Source organism: Cenococcum geophilum (genome assembly GCF_001692895.1).
Source record: "Cenococcum geophilum 1.58 unplaced genomic scaffold K441scaffold_19, whole genome shotgun sequence".
Classification (NCBI taxonomy): domain Eukaryota; kingdom Fungi; phylum Ascomycota; class Dothideomycetes; order Gloniales; family Gloniaceae; genus Cenococcum; species Cenococcum geophilum.
The window spans coordinates 1,318,306-1,337,273 of record NW_027137577.1 but is presented as its reverse complement, the minus strand read 5'-3'; the positions used below and the strand labels follow the sequence as shown (position 1 = coordinate 1,337,273).

The 18,968-nt window shown below is 33.4% G+C and overlaps 1 protein-coding gene across 1 annotated transcript; it reads left to right on the top strand.

Moving 5' to 3' along the window:
- Positions 1-15,796: 15,796 nt before the first annotated feature.
- K441DRAFT_677154 (uncharacterized protein) lies at positions 15,797-18,385 on the top strand (the record flags this gene model as incomplete). The annotated part of the gene is made up of 3 exons (XM_067651037.1): positions 15,797-16,097; positions 16,153-16,449; positions 16,689-18,385. 3 exons carry the CDS (start codon positions 15,797-15,799, stop codon positions 18,383-18,385), a joined length of 2,295 nt encoding a protein of 764 aa, XP_067504425.1.
- Positions 18,386-18,968: the final 583 nt, after the last annotated feature.

Sequence of the window (18,968 nt, the reverse complement as noted above, 5' to 3'; positions counted from 1 at the left end):
ATAGATTAGAATATATTTAAAACTAATTAGAACTAGATTAGAACTAGATTAGAACTAAATTAAAAATATTTTAAATTAGATTAAAATATATTAGGACTTAATTTACTTTTATAGCTATATTTAACTCTAATATATTTTATTGCTTAAATTTTTTTTTATTTTACTAAAAGGAATATTTAAATTAGAATATATAGTAAATATATTCTAATATATTCTAAATATATTCTAAATATATTCTAAATATGTTTAAATATTTCAAATATATTCTAAATATATTCTAATATGTTCTAATATATTCCTACATATTCTAGCTAGTTATTTATATAATTAATTTTAATTAGAGGTAAGTTATATAGTAAGATAAGCAATTTAGGCTTAGTTAACTATATAACTTTATATTTTAAGTTAAGGCTACTTTATATAGGGATTATATATTAGCGCTTATAGTAGGCTAACCTTTTAATATAGTTTAGCCGACTTATAACTATACTATTTACTTACTTTATATTAGACCTTATATCTTTTAAAAAAAAAATTAAAAAATTTAAGGGTATTTATAAAATTTTATTTTTTACCCTTTATATTTAAAGAACTAATATTATTAGCTTAGGAATATATATTTAGCTAGTTTATATTATATTTAAATATTATAAACTTATTTATATATACTTTTTAAATAAATATAATAAATATAACTTTTATTTTATACCTAAAGAGCTTAAATAATTCTTAGTTAAAAATATTGTTGGACTTATAAGGGGATATNACNTAGCTATAGTTNGTAGATAGTATAATAATTATTCTGTTTTCTTTTTAAAGAAAGGGGTAAGGAACTTAAGGTTCNTTACTACGCTAGTNCCNTAANNGNATATAATGGCAACTTACCGTATATAACGGTAACTTACTATATATAACGGTAATATNCCTTATATANTAACNATTTNCCTTTATTCCTAATACTAGCAACTCTTTTTTTATNGTTGCTATCTATATATATATACTGCTTAACTAGCGGAANAAAAATTAATTCTCTTTANTTACTATTNCNATTATAATATAAGTCTTACTGTTCTAAAATTTGCCTCTTAGTATATAGTGCTTTCTTGCTTATAAGTTATGGGTAGGTATCTTATTAGTAGGGCCGCTAAAGCACTAGCGGTAAGCGAGCTAATAGCGATTTTCTATCCTAGGGATAGAAAATTCTAATTGGCTAGTTTAAGTTAGGGTCTATAAAATCTAACTAATTAAATAACTTTAACCGCTAGTTAAAGTTCCTAAATATCTTAAGACCTTACGTAACTAAGAAATTTCTAGGGACTCCCTTTTAACCTAACCTTTAACTTATATACGTAGAGTATTTATATTAATAAACGTCTCTAGTGCCTTATTTGGGTTTGCCTTCGTTATTATATCTACTAGGTTATCTTAGCTATTAATTTATTAAATCTTAAAGAGTTTTTAACGCTTATAGAATTACTAAAGTGCTATAATATTAATTATAAGGCGCTTCTCCTTTATAGTACTAAGCTTAACTAAATACTTATAGAGGGAAAATAAATCAGTATATACGATTATAGGGATAATAGGAAGTTTAAGTTAATCTATAATTATCTTTAGGGTAGTTCCAATTGCAATTACTATATTAACTCCGCTAACTATTCTATATATCTCTAATACTAAAATACTTTAGGTAACGCGCTTGCTCTTAGTTAAGCTCTAATAGATAAGATTACTATAGATTATAAAGTTATTCTCTCTAGTAAATTTATTCGTGATAATAATTTTATATCCTAACTAAGAGCTAAAATCTTTATTATTTATAAATAATCCATTAATAAATATAAAGAGCTTAGCGGTAGGAAGATTAATAGATATATAGAGTAGTCCCCAATTAAGATGTATTATTTACCAGAAAAGGCGCTTATTTAGGGCAAGAACATCCTCCTTAGTTAGTTTCTAGTATTAAGCGGTAATAGAGAGATTAAAGGAAGCCTTAGGCTAATAGATAGAAGCAATATAAGCTCTATAGGCGCGTTGCTTTACGTATCCTTACTTTAGGGAATTAATATTAATAACGTTAATCTTCTTGCCTTAACCCTTCTGGCGTAAAGCAATAGAGTTCTTATTTAGGGAAAGGATATATCTATTAAAGAGTAATAGCGTTATTATATTAAGTCTTTCCTTTAGCTTTACTATAAGATTTACCTTTACTAGCTTATCTTCCTTAAGAGCTAAGAATTAATTGTCTCCTAAAATAATTATATTGTTAGTTTATATGCCAATAATTCTAAATAAAGTTCCCGTAATTATAATAAGGAAGTAGGGATTAAATATAGAGGTAGTTATTAGAAGCTTCTCTTTATAGTGCTTACTATAGGTAGCCCACTAATAAGTTCCTACCTCTGCAATTCTATATAGTGGCTTAAGCATAACTATAATCGTATCTTTAGGATATTAGTGGCGAATTTGCTCTAAAAGATATGCTAGTATTAAGCGCTAAAGGCGCGTCTCTAATTGGGTATAGGCCTAAGTAATATCTCGTAAATAAACTGCTATTCCGTTCTTTATTAAGAAGGGAGCTAGTGCAATAATAACTCGCTAACTAGCTCGTTAAATTATAGGGGATTATATAAAGATCGTCTCCTTACTATTATTATTATAGCCTTAGATAACAAGCCTTAATTTCTTAAATAAGGCGTTAGTAGCCTTACCCTTAATCTCGTTAACTATTCTTAACTTAAAGATGCGAATTCTATTAAACTTAGTAGGGTTATGCTTCTTAAATTTAAAGACTCCTCTTATAATAAGACTATCGATTTCTTACTTATTAGATACTTAGAAAGGAGCTCCTAAAGTTATAATATGGCCTTCCTTTTAGAGCTGTTTTACAAGCTTAAAGTTAGCCTTCTCTTTAGCTGTTATAAAGGCTATTAATAACTCGTTTTTACTTTTAATAGCGGTAATAAATTGCTCTTTAAAATTAATAAGGTATTAGCAATTTTATAATCCTTTTAGGCGACCTCTACCGCGTTATAGTTGCGGCATATCTGCTATAATTATATTAGAATTATAGTCTCCTTCTAGAGTATATTAATTGTAGTTCTCCTTTAGGGTATCCTTATTACGGGACACCCCCGTAATACCTTATACACGTCCACCTGTTTCCACCGACTTAGCAACTAGAGACTGACCACAAGATAGCAATTTGCGGCAATCTGACGGCAATCTACCATATTCTGCCATATTCCGCTAAGTTCTACCAAATCCTACCAAGTTCTGCCAGGACCACCACCTAAATCCTATTCTACTCCGTGTACGTATTAACTAAGCAACTAAGCTAACAATATATACCCTTTCTTCCTATTTCCCTACCTTCTCTCCTTACGTAACGTCTTAACCTTATTATATAGTTTATATATATAGCTTAATAGTATCTACTTTGCTATATATTATCACCGCTTATACTTACTCTATAATACTACATTATATTAACCACCTATACTACTATTAAAATGCAGACTGAACCTAAAGCCCCTATAATAACCGCCGGTATTATATCCGTACTTTAAGAATAATTAGCAGAAATACAGAAGTCTTTTATAGACGCCCTTATATAAAACTAAGCTACTTTAAATTAATAATAAGCCGAATAAGAAGCACGACACTAATAATTAATTAAGGACCTCTAAGAAGAAGTCCGCACCCTTAAGATGCCTACGCTAGGACCTTAAGACCGAACGCCGTTTTTAAAAATAAACACGCGGAACGCGAGCCCTGAACCCACAGTAGTTACTTACCCCAAACTAACTACTGCACCGTAATAATCTAAACGACTACTAGACCCTCTAATATTTACTAGCAAATAATAAGAACTCTAATTATTTCTAAGCCAGCTTAAAAATAAGCTAATTAGCAATACTAACCGCTACCTAACCGAAGCTAACCGACTCTACTACGCCCTAAGTTAACTAGGAGGAGACACAGCTAACCTTATTAAACCCCTTTAACCGAACTTAGTACTAAGTCTAGTTATACTTCTTAAAGCTACGTATAGTAACCCGAACTGCTAAGCTACTGCTTAGAGAAAGATAAATTATATAACTTAAGGAATAAAAAGCTTTCTAGTATACTTCTCCGAATTCAACCGTTACGTAAAGGAAATAGGCTGGAACAACTCCGTACTAATTAACAGCCTTATTAAATCCTTAAGCTCTAAACTAAAAACCTCCCTAATAGGCGTAGACCTACCAAGAGCCCTTAATGCCTGCGTAAACGTTATTAATAAACGATATAATAATATACTACGCCTAACACCGAAGCCTGCCCCCTAATATAATATGATAACCCTATAAACGTTTACTAAGTTATCGTCTTAGCCTAAGCACCCCAACGCCATAGATATTAATACTAGAATCCTGGATTACGCCCTACTAGGGTCCTCTAAATAAGAATAACGCCTTAAGCTAAGCCTCTACTTTAAATGCGGAAGGAAGGATTATATCTTAAAATACTGCCTTATCCCCCTACTTACGCACTAAAACAATCTACAAACGGCTAACACTAACAGCCGTTTACCGCATTAATCTTCTGGTTACTATCCCCGATCTTTATCTAGTTCTAGCCCTATATCTAGTAAGCACTATTTATAAGGATAAAGCTCCAACCAACGCTCTATAAGAACCCCACCCCAATTACCTCTAAAAGGAAGGTCTTAGAGCTAAGTCGCTCTCCGGGATAGCTCTGCCTTAGGATCTTATTAAACGCATTTAACGTCACAAACTCTAACTTTTAGGACTATAGTATAACCATTAACTGCCGTCTTTAGCAGAATAGTTAATAGGCTAACACTTAAATCCTAATTAATATAGGAGCTAGCGGTATAGGATTTATTAACAAGATCTTTATATAAGATAATAGTTTTACCCTAACCCCCCTTAACCGGCATATTAATATATTTAGATTTAACGGTAAACGCACCGTCTTAGGCTGTATTACCTATATAGTAGCCCTAAGACTTTAATACCTAAACCATAAAGAACTAATTAAGCTTTTCATTACTACCTTAGGTCACTTAGTGATCCTTAAATAACCTTAGATAAAGCTATATAAGGTAACTATCGACTAAAATAACCTTAAGCTTCTATTTACCGCCTCCCGTTACAAGTAAAAGTGCCTTATAACTCGCTACCCTAACCCTAAACTAAAACCTAAAAAATCCACTAAGATCTACTAGCCTAAGATTTCCACCAATATCCACCCCGCGCCTAAGGAATCTACCAGATTCCACCGATATAAGATTTCCACCGATATCTACTAAAGATCTAGAAATCCCACCAAACCCCACAAACTAACCCCAACTACTACACCACCCCAAACTAAGTAAAAGCTTAAGCTTAGCATACGGGAGTACTAGAAGAACTAGTACCCTATAATAAAAAGAATACTTAAAGAACCCGAACCTAAATTTAATACTAACTCTATACCTAACACTAAACCTAAACCTAAACAAGAAACTATATAAGAGACTATAGACGATCCAAGAGAGCTTAACACCCTAAATATCCGCATAATTAGAGCTACTCCGCTAGCTTAGCTTACTAAGAAGCCTAAATATACAATTTTCGCTATCACAATAGCTAATATTAAGAAAGCCTTAGCACTAAAGAAGCACACCAACCCTATCACGAAGGTACTAGTAGAGTACTATTACCGCTTAGACGTATTCTTATAAAAGAAAGCCAATAAGCTACCAGAACACTAACTATACGACCATAAGATTATACTCAAAGAAGGAAAGCAGCCCGGATTTAGACCCCTATATAAAATGTTCTAAAACAAACTCTAAGTACTACAAAAGTATCTGGACGAGAACCTAAGTAAAGGATTTATTAGAGTAAGCTCTTTACCTATAGCCGTACTAGTAATCTTCGTTAAGAAACCTAGCGGCGGTTTACGCTTTTGCGTAGATTACTAAGCCCTTAACGCCATTACTATTAAGAACCGATATCTGATCTCGTTAATATAAGAGACGCTAAACCAACTAAGTAAGACTCGCTACTATACAAAGCTTAATATTATCTCTGCATTTAACCGCCTTTATATATTAAAGGGAGATAAATGGCTTACCGCATTTTATACTTAGTATAGATTATTTAAATACTTAGTGACGCTATTTGGCCTCGCAAATGCTCCGAGCTCGTTTTAACATTATATAAATAACACCCTGCGCCCCTACCTGGACATCTTCTATACTGCTTATATTAACGATATCTTAATATATAGTAATAACCTAACTAAATATTAGAAATACGTTAACCTTATTTTATAAGCCCTACACGGAGCTAGTCTATAATTAGATATAGATAAATATAAGTTTTATAAGACGGAAGTTCTATACCTTGGGCTTCTTATTTCTATAGACAGTATATAAATAGACCCAAAGAAAATCGAAGCAATTATAAACTAGTAAGAACCCAAGAACATTAAGGACGTAAGAGCCTTTATAGGATTTGCCAATTTCTACCAACGGTTTATTAACAACTTCTTCGCCCTAGTTTTACCCCTTATAGCTCTAACCTAAAAGGATAAAGCCTTTATCTTTAATAAGGAATGTAAAAAGGCCTTTACTTATCTAAAGGTTATGTTTACTACCGCGCCTATACTCTAATACTTTAACCTAAACTAAATAAGTGTTATAGAAGCTGACTCATCCAATTACGTCACTAGAGGTATCCTATCTTAATATAACAAAGAGGGAGTATTATACCCCGTGGTATACTACTTAAAACGACTAAGCCTAGCTAAATACAACTATAAGATCTACGATAAGGAACTGCTGGCTATTATTAGATGCTTTAAGCAATAGTAACCCAAACTAGAAGGCGCTAAATTCCTAATTAAGGTCCTTAACAATTATAAGAACCTATAGTACTTCACAACCATAAAACAGCTGAGCTATTATTAGGCCCGCTAGTTAAAATACCTATCTTATTTCCAATTCTTAATTACGTACTACCTAGGCGTTTAAGGCTAAAAGCCTAATGCCCTAACCCGACGCTCGCAAGACGCGCTAGCACTAGAAGAGGCACGTTCTTACTAAAATTAGACCCTACTTCGCCCCAAACTATTTAACCCTTCTACTAAAGATCTTACAGTATAAGTCCTTAAAATAACTAATTAATTAATTAAATAGATTATAACTAACAAATACCCAAATAACAAGTTTATCTAAGAGACGCTTAAGCTAATTTAAAATAGCGTTAGATGCTCTAAGAAGATCTCTTTAAGTAAATATAAAGCTTGCGGAAACCGCTTATATTACCAAAACCGTCTAGTTATCCCTAATTACGATAAACTTAAGCTTAAGCTCCTTAAATACGTATATAACCTACCAGTAGCCGGCCACCTAGGCTAAGGAAAAACCCTAGAGCTACTCTAATGGAAGTACTACTGGCCAAATATGCATAACACAACACAAAGGTACGTCTTTAGCTGTTACGTCTACTAACGAGCTAAAGCTTTGCATAAGACATACAACGGCCTTCTAAAGCCACTACCTGTTCCGGACCAAAGATAGAAGGACATCTTAATTAACTTTATTGTTAACCTCCCTGTAAGTAAAGGCTATACGAATATTATAGTAGTTATAGACCGATTATCTAAGATAAAACACTTAATCGCCTACCCTAATATATTAACACCTACCGTTACCTAACTATTCCTAGACTACGTATGGAAACTCTACGGACTCCCTAAAACGATTATCTCTAATAGAGGTAGCCAGTTTATCTCTATATTTTAGAAAGAACTAACTACCCAACTTCGTATTAAAGCACTATTGTCTATAGTATACCACCCAGAAATGGACGGTTAAATGGAATATATAAACGCTATAATAGAATAGTATATTTGGATATACACGTTATACTTATAAGATAACTGGATTAACTGGCTTATATTTACCAAGTTTACTATAAATAATTCCGTTTTGGAAACTATAAAGGTCTCCCCGTTCCTAGCTAACTACGGCTAGCATCTATAAATGGGTTTTAAACCCTTTAGTAATGTTCCTTGCCCTACTTATTACGCCTTATAAGTTACAGAAGCAAATAAATTTATAGAGAAGATGGAGGAACTATAACAGTTCCTTACTAACGAAATAATATAGGCTTAATCTATCTATAAAGCCGCAGCGAATAAGAAACAAACCCTAGCACTAGCTTACTAAATTAGTAACTTTGTCTGGCTAAATATAAGAAATCTAAATATAAAACGACCTACTAAGAAGCTTAATTGGAAGAACGCTAGCCCTTATAAGGTTAAGAAGGTTATCTTCTTCCACGCCTACTAACTAAAGCTCCCTAATATGGTTAAAATCTACCCCATATTCCATACATCAGTCCTCTACCCCGCTACTCCCATATTAGACGCCCTGCCTAAATAGATATAAAACCCTCCCCCACTAGTTAAAGTGGATAGTAAGAACGAGTACTTTATTAAAAGAATTAATAATATTAAGTATAATAAACAGAAACATTAATATATATATCTTACGAAATGGAAAGGCTTTACTAAGCCCTTATGGGAACCTATTAACTCTATAGGACTTATATAAGCCGCAGAAGACTTTTACGAACTCCATCTAGAACTACCACAGCCCTATCTCGCAAAAGCTCAAGTTTAAAGGGGGGGTACTATTACGGGACACCCCCGTAACACCTTATATACGTCTACCTATTTCCACCAACTTAGTAACTAGAGACTAACCACAAGACGGCAATTTGCGGCAATCTGACGGTAATCTGCTATATTCTGCCATATTCCGCCAAGTTCTACTAAATCCTGCTAAGTTCTGCCAGGACTACTACCTAAATCCTATTCTGCTCTGTGTATATATTAACTAAGTAACTAAGCTAACAATATATACCCTTTCTTCCCGTTTCCCTACCTTCTCTCCTTATGCAACGTCTTAACCTTATTACACAGTTTATGTATATAGCTTAATAGTATCTACTTTGCTACATATTATCACCGCTTATACTCACTCCGTAACAATCCTTTAGAGTATCTTCTAGGGCATTTTTTAGGGTATTCTATAAAGGCTTAGAACTATTATTTCTATAATAGGGCTTAATAATAGTTAAGCGGAATTAAGTGGGTTTATAGGGCATCTAAAGAATATAAGTTTAACTATTACTTATAATAAGTTTATATAGGCCTAACTATTCTCCCTTCTTATGCTATACCCGTACTTTAGATTGGAGTGGCAAATTAAGCGTAGTTAAGGTATTTAGGCCATTTCTTATTCCTAATACATTGTTAACCTAGCGCGTAGCGTAGAGATATTATATCTCTTTTATTACTTTACGGATAGCCTTAGCTTATTATATAATAGAGGGAGATAGTAGAGAATTATTAGTTATTTAAGGGTAGGCGCTAAAGACTAGTAATATAGGTATAAGCCTATCTAAGCTAGCGGAATTGTTAATGGCCTTAACAGCCATCTATAAGATGATTTCTTTGCTAGCGTCCTCTAGTTCTAAAGAAATAATTTTATATACTTAGCGTAATAGCGTATAGTATCGCTCTACTTTTTTAATACTGTTATATGCCTTAATAGGGACTTCCTTAACCTTAATTACCATTGCTTTTACCTATTATTAAAACTTTATAGATAAGAAGTTCTTTCCTATATTATAAATAATTTAATTAGGGGGTCCTAGGTAGATATTAATCTAGTATAACTAAAGGGTATCCTATGCGTTTNTAGCTAATATATCCCTTAAGAAACGTGTGGCTTAAAAAAAGGTTAATAAGTTAATAGCTTAGAGGACTAGCTTGCCGTTAAGATATATAATATTAATAATAATATAGAAGTTAAAGTTATAGTTATCTTTAAGGGTAAACTTAAATTGGCCAGGGGACTTCTAGTTTATTTGGTAGTAATAGTAGTACTTTATAAGATACTTAATTACCTTAACCTTAACTTTATAACCTGCTTATTAAAGAACCCTAAGTAGTTAGTAAATAGATAGGTGGCCAAAACGACGGTATAGTTAACGTAGCTCTAACTTAGTTAAGTGACTCTAAGTAACACTTCTTTTTAGTTATTAAAGGAGTAACTAAAGGTAACCCTACTTGCGTATAACGGGCACCCAATTATTTCCCTAAATAAGTATATTTTTAAGGTTATTAAGCTTAACGCCTAATTTATTTATATTTTAGATATAGAATAGAAACGAAGTGTTTACGGGAATAATATAGAAGGTAATATATCCTAATAGGGTTTAGACCTTAATTATGCTAAAAGAGATTATAGTACCCTTACTAAAGCGAATTATATATTAGCCTGCCGTTAATTAGTTAATTTAAATAAAGCTATTAAGCTACTAAAGAGCTCGAACTTAAGGTTCTCCTACTATAGATACTCCTACGGCTTTAGTATCTAGTATAATACTATAGAAGACGTTTATTAAGTATCTATTATTAAAAAAGAACGCGGAACTTTTCTTTAGCTTATTAAAGATATCTAACTTTATAATAGAATGGAACGTAGATTAGTTATTAAAGATAGTAACGGTTTATATACTATTTACCTTACCATACTTAGTAAAGTATTAGTTAGGAAAATAGTCCTTAATATCTATATCTATAAGGAGCTATTTAGCCTTATTAACCTTATCCTTAAGGTCTTTTATACCTTTATATTGGACTAAAAAGCTTTAGAAGTAGGCTATAGTAACCTTATAATTTCTAATATTTCTTATACTTTATTAAAACTTATTATATACCTCCTTTCGCTTATTAAGAGAGTGTCTATTTAACTAGTAATTTGGCTTCTTATAAATATAGCATTTTTTTTAATAGTTATTCCAAAATAAACCTTTATAAGGACCTCTATAATTGCTTTATAGTTAATATTAATTATACCCTCTACTATATCCCCTACTCTGGCCACTATATATTTAATTAGTCTAGTTATAATTATATTAGTTTAGAATCCTAATTTAAATAGGGTTTTCGGTATAGAATTATTAGGGTTCTTATATTCGCATTATAGTGCCTATAGTAAAGCGTAGTTTAGTATATACTTCTTTAAATATATCTATAGGTTTATATAGCGCTAAGTTATACTTAGGAATGCTATAGCATACTAAAATAACCTAGTCCCTTAGACTGTTCTTATTTTAGTAGGTTTTAGTAAAACTATATTAGATTTTCTAGAGTTTATTAAAGAGTAGTTAAAGACACTCTAAGTAAGTTATTATTAAGTTAGAAGTAATAACTCTCTAGAATATAGTCTCTCGCTATTTAGATATATAGAGTTAACGGTTTTTATTAGTTTTAAAGTGGGCTCTAGTAAGCTAAAGCATTATATTAAAGCTATAGTTTTTACTTATAATATAGTTATAATAGAACGTTACCGCCCGTTCCTTTAATATAATAAAAAAAGTATAATAGAACTAGTGGCGTTAAATTCTAACCTTATTATAGCAGTTATAAAAAACCTATAGTTTTACTCTAAGTATATTATATAATTCTCCTCTAAACTTCTTCTCTTCGTCTAAATATACCTTTATTAAATTTATAACTTCTTAAAATAGAGGCTTATTAGTTAGCTAGGATAAAGGAATTAGAAATAATAAAGGTAGAGAAAAAATACCTCTAGATAGGAAAGTATCTTTAAGTAGGAGAGTAGCGTTCTAGGGGTTTTATTCTAAATTAAAGTTACCTTCTAAAGAATATAGGTTAGTTTTAGGTTTCTATAATTAACGTATAATCTTAGCTTTTATCTATACTAGTTCTTCTATACTAATAAAAACGGCGTAAATATTACTAGTAATTAGGTTACTATCCTTAGTAATATACACCCTATTCCTTTAAAGGGAGTCTTAAAAATCTTAAATAATATTAATATTACTAAGTACCTAGGTGTTAGCGGTCTATCCTATAAAATCCTCCCTAAAGTATTCCTATAACTATAAATTAGCATAATAGCTATCTTAGTAGAATAGAATATAGTATAAAAAAAAGCCGTTAACTTGTTTTATAGTATAGGTTATTATATTAAAGGTAAATATATCCTAATCTTTATTAATAAGTTTTACGTATATAGCTACCCCTAATAATAAGGAGTCTCTCTAGTTATTTAAAATAGCTATAGTTATATCTTTAAAGGAAGGGAATATTAATAGTATAGGGATTGTTATTTAGTACGCGTTTATAACGTATATTTATAATTATAGGGCTTAGGACTAGTTCTAGCCTTAAATTATAAAGACTTATAAAGCGTATTATTCTACGTAATAGACGTAAGAATCTATAATTTAGGGAAGGCCTAGGACTAGTTCTAGCCTTTAAATCCTTAGATTTATAAAAGAGTTTTATTTAAGGTTTAGGACCAGTTCTAACCTTAAAAAATAGCTTTCCTTAGCACGAGTAGTACTAGTATAGTAGCTTATTTCTTCTTAGTAAATACCTAGCTGTTCTATAGTATAACTATAAAGTTAACTACTAATTAGTATTAGACTTATAAGGGGATATTATATAGCTATAGTTCGTAGATAGTATAATAATTATTCTATTTTCTTCTTAAAGAAAGGGGTAAGAAACTTAAGGTTCCTTACTACGCTAGTACCGCGGCGGCATATAATGGTAACTTACTATATATAACGGCAACTTACTATATATAACGGCAATATACCTTATATAGTAACTATTTACCTTTATTCCCAATAAATATAATAAAAGAACTTTAGATTATATATATTTAAAACTAAATTAAAAAGTACCTAAAATTAGATTAAAATATATTAGAAACTTAATTAAATTTTTAGCTATATTTAACTCTAAGATACTATTTTATAAGCTTAAAAAAATTATTTAAATTAGAATATATATTAAATATATTCTAAATACGTTTTAAATATATTCTAAATACGTTCTAAATATATTATAACTAGTTACTTATAATAATTAATTTTAATTAGGAGGTAAGTTATGTAGTAGAATAAGCAATTTGGGCTCGGTTAACTATATAACTTTATATTTTAAGCTAGGGCTGCCCCATATAGGGATTGTGCATTAGCGCTTATAGTAGGCCGACCTTTTAGCGTGGCCTAGCCGACCTATAACCACGCGTTTGCGACAGCGCCTGTGCAAGGTAAAACTTAACGTGGGACCCTAGGAAGCGAGACATCCCCCCAAGCGAGACACTCTTTATCTTTAAATAACACCACCTTAATAAATAATTTAATATACATAGAATAAATTTATGAAATAAAATAATAAAATAATATATATATATTTAAATTTTAATAAGTTTACTAGGTTTGCACTAAAATTAGTAATAAATATACTATATACTACTTAAAAGTATATATTTTTATACTTTTTATATTTTTTACATATTCAAAAATATGTAATATATTACTTATATATACATAAAATTAATACATATTAATACTATTAATAAAAAAATTTGTAAAAGTATAATTAAATATAAAATTATTAAATATACTTATATATTATAATTATAATCATAATTATTTATAATATTTTTTATTTTATAATGATTTTTTAATAATATATATAATTATAAAAAATAATAATAATAGTGTAATAATAGTGTAATATATATATATATATAATATATAAACTATAGAGGTGTAAGGGATCTTTTGGCACCTCCTTATAAGTCCCTTGGCTTTTCGGCCCCGAAAAAATAGGCCGGAATGCGGCACCGTGCACTCATGCCTCAACACCACCAAATCTCATGCTTTAACGCCACAAAACAATACAATATGCATTCAATACTGGGTCATCTGCCCATTAGCTCTTCTACAATCATGCAGCCGCTTGGTGTAGCAGCTGTACATATACTGGACCATCTTGGGGGTGTAGTAATTTGTTGTTGTTGTTATTTACATGAGGCTTGCGCACGGTGCCGCATTCCGGCCTGTTTTTTCGGCGCCGAAGAGCTTGCCCTTCCCTCCTTATCGGTTCGTCTCCGTACGAGGCTATTGCCATACTCTTTACCATATCGTCCTCTTCCATCGACTCTCCTTATAACTCATGCTCGGCTTGCCTACTCCCTACCGTACACCCTAGCAATACGGCCTTAGAAGAGGATTTAAGTAATTATAAAATAGCATAATAGTATAATAAGTATTAAATATTAATAAAATAGTATTTTTAAATAACAATAATATATATAAACAATGAATAATAACAATATTATTATTATTATATTACTATTATAGGTATAAAAATAATAAGTTTTGTAAAAAATTTGAAATTTTTACAATTTTTAAAATGTTTATATATTTTAGTAATATTTCATACAATATTTTAAGTTTTTTAATTATATAATGTTATAAAAATATAAATAATGCTATTTATACGTATAAAAATATATATATTACTTTATTTAATACTTAATATATAAAAAAATATAAAAAATATTATATTTATTACATTAAAAATTAGGAATTTTTATAAATTATACCTTTATTAACTAATCTTACTTAATATATATTATAAAAATATAAAAAATAAAAAAAAATATCGAAAATTTATTCCAAAATATATTTATATTTATAATTATTATTTTATATATAAAAGCTGTTATTATATATATAATTAGCAAACTGTTATAATGTATTAAAAATATAAGAAATACATATTAATATTAATATATAATCTTAAGTTTAGAAATTACTATAATATATTATAATATATATAGTCTTTTTAAAACATTTTTATTAAAATAAAAAATTTATAAAAAATTTATTTTTTGGCCTAAATATTATTTTACTAATATAATAGTTTATATAAATATATTTTATATTTTATTTAAGAATAATATTACTAAAGTTATTAAAGTTATGGGTTGGGCTAAGAGTGTCTCGCTTAGGGGGGCGCCTCGCTTCCCGGTGCTTGACGTTCTCCGAAGTCCAGCTCGTCCGAATTATTGTCTTCATCATCCTGCGGCAAAATCTCATAGAGACACGTTGGCAGAGACCCGGGAGATGCGAAATCTGGTAGCTCGAAAACAAGCCCCATAGAGATTGTAGGTTAGCTCAAAATTACAAGAGTTTCACTTACCATTGGCGGGTGAAGCGGTGCGGACTGTCGTGACATGATTCCATAATTCGGACGTCACACTGAAAAGAAGGTACAGTCAGAGTACTGTTATAGATCTATAAACAAAATAATGGACCCTCCCCCGCCCGCCAAAAAGAGGGAAAAAAAAAAATTCCCCCGGTTTTGAACGCACGACTTGAAAAAAATTAAGTTAACCTAAGCCCGATGCGGGGGTCGCTAAACCTAATTAGTATCCTATTAAACCCCGTTGGGGTGTAACTTACAACCCGCAACCTTAAGATTAAGAGTCTTACGCTCTACCGATTGCTTTCAAATAAGTTAGTGGAAATAATCGAGAGAGGCATATACAACTCACAGCTAACCGGGCCTTTACTGTTTAAATATTTTTATTAGAAATAAATATATAAACCATTTTATTCCCGATATTAGTTCTTTGAATATCACAACATGACTAAATATAAAGCCGTTTATGGCTTTATTTCTCTTGAATATTTCTCGTGCATATAAAATTCCTTAAGCGGGCTAACTGTGAACTTTTGATATAACAATTATATTTTTTTATTTTATCGCCGTGAAAAATTTTCCAACACCAACGCGAGAGCTGCGAAGTTAACATAACTTCTATAGCTACTTCTCTTTGTCGTTACGCCTTGATCCAACCTCCTTCGCTGTCTTTTTTATTCTTTCAGCTATGACACGACCAATCGAGCTCAAAGATCCCGACGATCCTCGCCAAATAATGGCATACATCGAACGGAACGCCCGCCGAAGCACGTCAGCAATCCTGAATAAACTCCTCAAATCGATGCCTACGCCTCTCCGAGACGTGAATCTGCGACCGAGCGAAAGGGCCTTCATCGCAGACTCGCCGTGCAACAACTGCCAAGCCCAAGCCGGACCTTTTAAAGATTGTGTCATTCTAGTCGGCTACGATGATTTCACTAAGAAATGCTGCACAAATTGCCAGTGGCAACTTTATACCGCAAAGACTCGTGTTAAAGGCAAACTCTGCACCCATGCTCTTGGTACGTCTAAAATAATCTCTAGCCACTAGCAACATAGCTAAGATACAATTAGACCGTGCCCACAACTCACGCGTCGTAAAGTCCCGCCAACAGATCTGTCCTTTAAATGCGTTTATCCATGGTGCTGACACTGCTTTGGAATACCAAGAGGCGACAGCGAGTGATAGCCGCATCAGTGCGGAGGGAACGTTGGAAGGAGATGTTTGTATTCTTGGAGACCTGGTACTACCTCCTTTGACCACTGCGTCTTCGGAAATTCAAGAAATAGTAAAAGATCTTCTACCACACCTCGAGATGCTGCAAAATCGAGACATGACCAGTAAGTCTGTCAAGCCATGGGCCAATCACAGCTGACTTTGGTGGCTAGCAATTCAGAAGCCGATTTCCGACATCGATCGTGCATTTGAAGAGTTTAAGAAGTTGGAAACTGAGAGCTGGAAAGCTTCTGGACTGCAGATCCCGCCTCCGCCGGAGTTTTTAGTTAAGCCGTCCGGATCATTCCAGTCACCAATTAGCCACAGAGCTAATCAGCCATCATTTACCACAAATATATCCCAGAAAATGGAGAAACTGCAGATCGGACAAATGGATGCATTTCTATGATCATGGGTACCGCATACAGCAGCACCACCCTGGTATATGACCAAGTCCACCGCCGAGATCCCGAGTCCCATGGCTCCACAATATATCCTCCATACGTCCGACAAGCACACAAAGAATGGACTCGTCAAATTTCAGAGTCATCAGAAGCTAAGGTTGAAGTAGTTTATGGCAGAAAGGCCACGGACGCGATCCTAACAGACCCCGAAGTTAGAACCACCCCTTTGCCGCTTTGGGGGCAGTATTCCGGCATGATTCTTATCTTAATCCATGAAAGCAACTTTCGAAATAGCCAGAGCCAATACGAATTTCGCAAAATAATGGTTTGCGCATTCCATCCTCAACGGCTGTTCACAGATCCTGCGGACGGCGTATTTGCTTGTCACCAAGAACAAGCTCTTTCTGTCGCAGCGGCGATGGCAAGAGTATATCACATCCCAAATTACTATAAAAAGAAACTCTGGCCATTGGTGCAACCGGCATCCACCCAAAGACATCTAGACGCTATTCTTCAAAGATACCCGGCTCAAGCTCAAGCAATCGAATTCTCAAAGCAGTTTCAAAACGTTCAGACCGGCAATTCCGAAGACGAACTAGAAATGGGGACCAAAACTTCAGTCTGGGAACAGTTTTTCAATCAGACCCCACATAGCAACAAAATGCTGTTCGAATTGCTCCCCGCTGCCATCCAAGCCATAACTCAGTCAAGCCAAAACTACCGTGATCCCTCCGAATTCCCTCCTCCCGTGCTTATTTGGTGGCAGGGCCAAAAACAGATCCTATTCTATGATATTAAAGTTGAAGGGCTCGAAGACATTTTGTCAGTCCTCCGAAAGTGTCAGCGAACAGCAACAGGCCTTACTCCAGCCAGCATATCTTCGCTCCCAGGTGTTCTCAAAGTTCTCATGGAGATCCAAAAGCAAGCCCTAGAACAGGAAATTGGCATCAAAAGCCCGCAGCATGAGAAAGGGAGCTACGTCCATTCCCGCTTCGATGGTCAAGATGTCTCGGCGAAATGCGCAGCTTGCGGTGAGCCTGCACGCTTTGTCAAGAATCCTACGTACTCAGTCAACCGTCCGGGTCATTTTGTTGTCATCAATAAGCGTAGGTGCAGGGCCTGCGGTAAAAGGGCACATCTTTTTCCAACTCACGAGCCATACACATACGACACTACTTTGCATTCCACTGCGCCAAAAATAGAAATGGGTGCAAAGATGGGAAACATGCTACAAAAAAGGCATAACCTTACACAGCTTCAGCCCGTCGAGTCCGTTTGTCTACGCTGTGGCGACCAAACAGAGCTCGCCGGAGGTGAGAACGTCTATATCGACCTTGAACCACGATGGACTCTTGGCAATGCCCGGCCACTCTATGTGGAACGGCGTCCAATCTGTCTTACATGTAGAAACTCTCACAGGACATCGGACCGATTCATTCAAAGGACCAGGCCATTCCATCAATCTTCCCTCAGACTCTCGCAAGGCTCACTGATGACTACGGGCGATATCCAACTGCCGTCATTGCTCATTTGTTGGATCATTGGCCACCATCAAGACGAATGTACCGGTGGAAAAGTTAATCTGGGCTATGCGAAAAAAGCAGTGTTGGAATGGCAAGAGAGGCTTTTATTGACGCAATTGGTAACTGCCACATGAAGCTTACAGGGGTATTGTCTTGCGCATAGTTTACTAACTGGAGGTTAGGGGATACAATAGAGCCTGTATTTGGCTGGGTTGTAGCAATCTCGAGTTCCCATTATAAACACTAACTTTAGACTATACAATTCAAGTTATTCGATCCTTGTAGCAGCTATCTCGTAGAACAAAGTAGCAACCGAAGCATTCTCCACAGTTGAAAGCTTACTCCATGCTTCTGTGTTGAATTGCAGAGGTCCTATGAGTGGATCGGACGACTGGGTCGGACTACCGGAGATCTTGTATATATATCAGCTCCTTCTTACCTAGTCAATTTAATCAAGCGTTCATTTCCATTTCAATTCTGGATGCCTGATGCTCCGATGTTTTCACATATCAACATTCTGACATGTTCATGAGATCGACTCCTGAGACACCATTAAACTTGATTGCATCGTCCTTTGAACGGTGACCAAAGCATTCTATGCTTAAATGATTTTAATGTTTGATTAAATATTCTACAGATTATGGGGTCGTATCGTTGCTAACTACAATACGATTCAAGGCTTTCTTTCGTAGCATAATACGAATGTTGTGACTAACT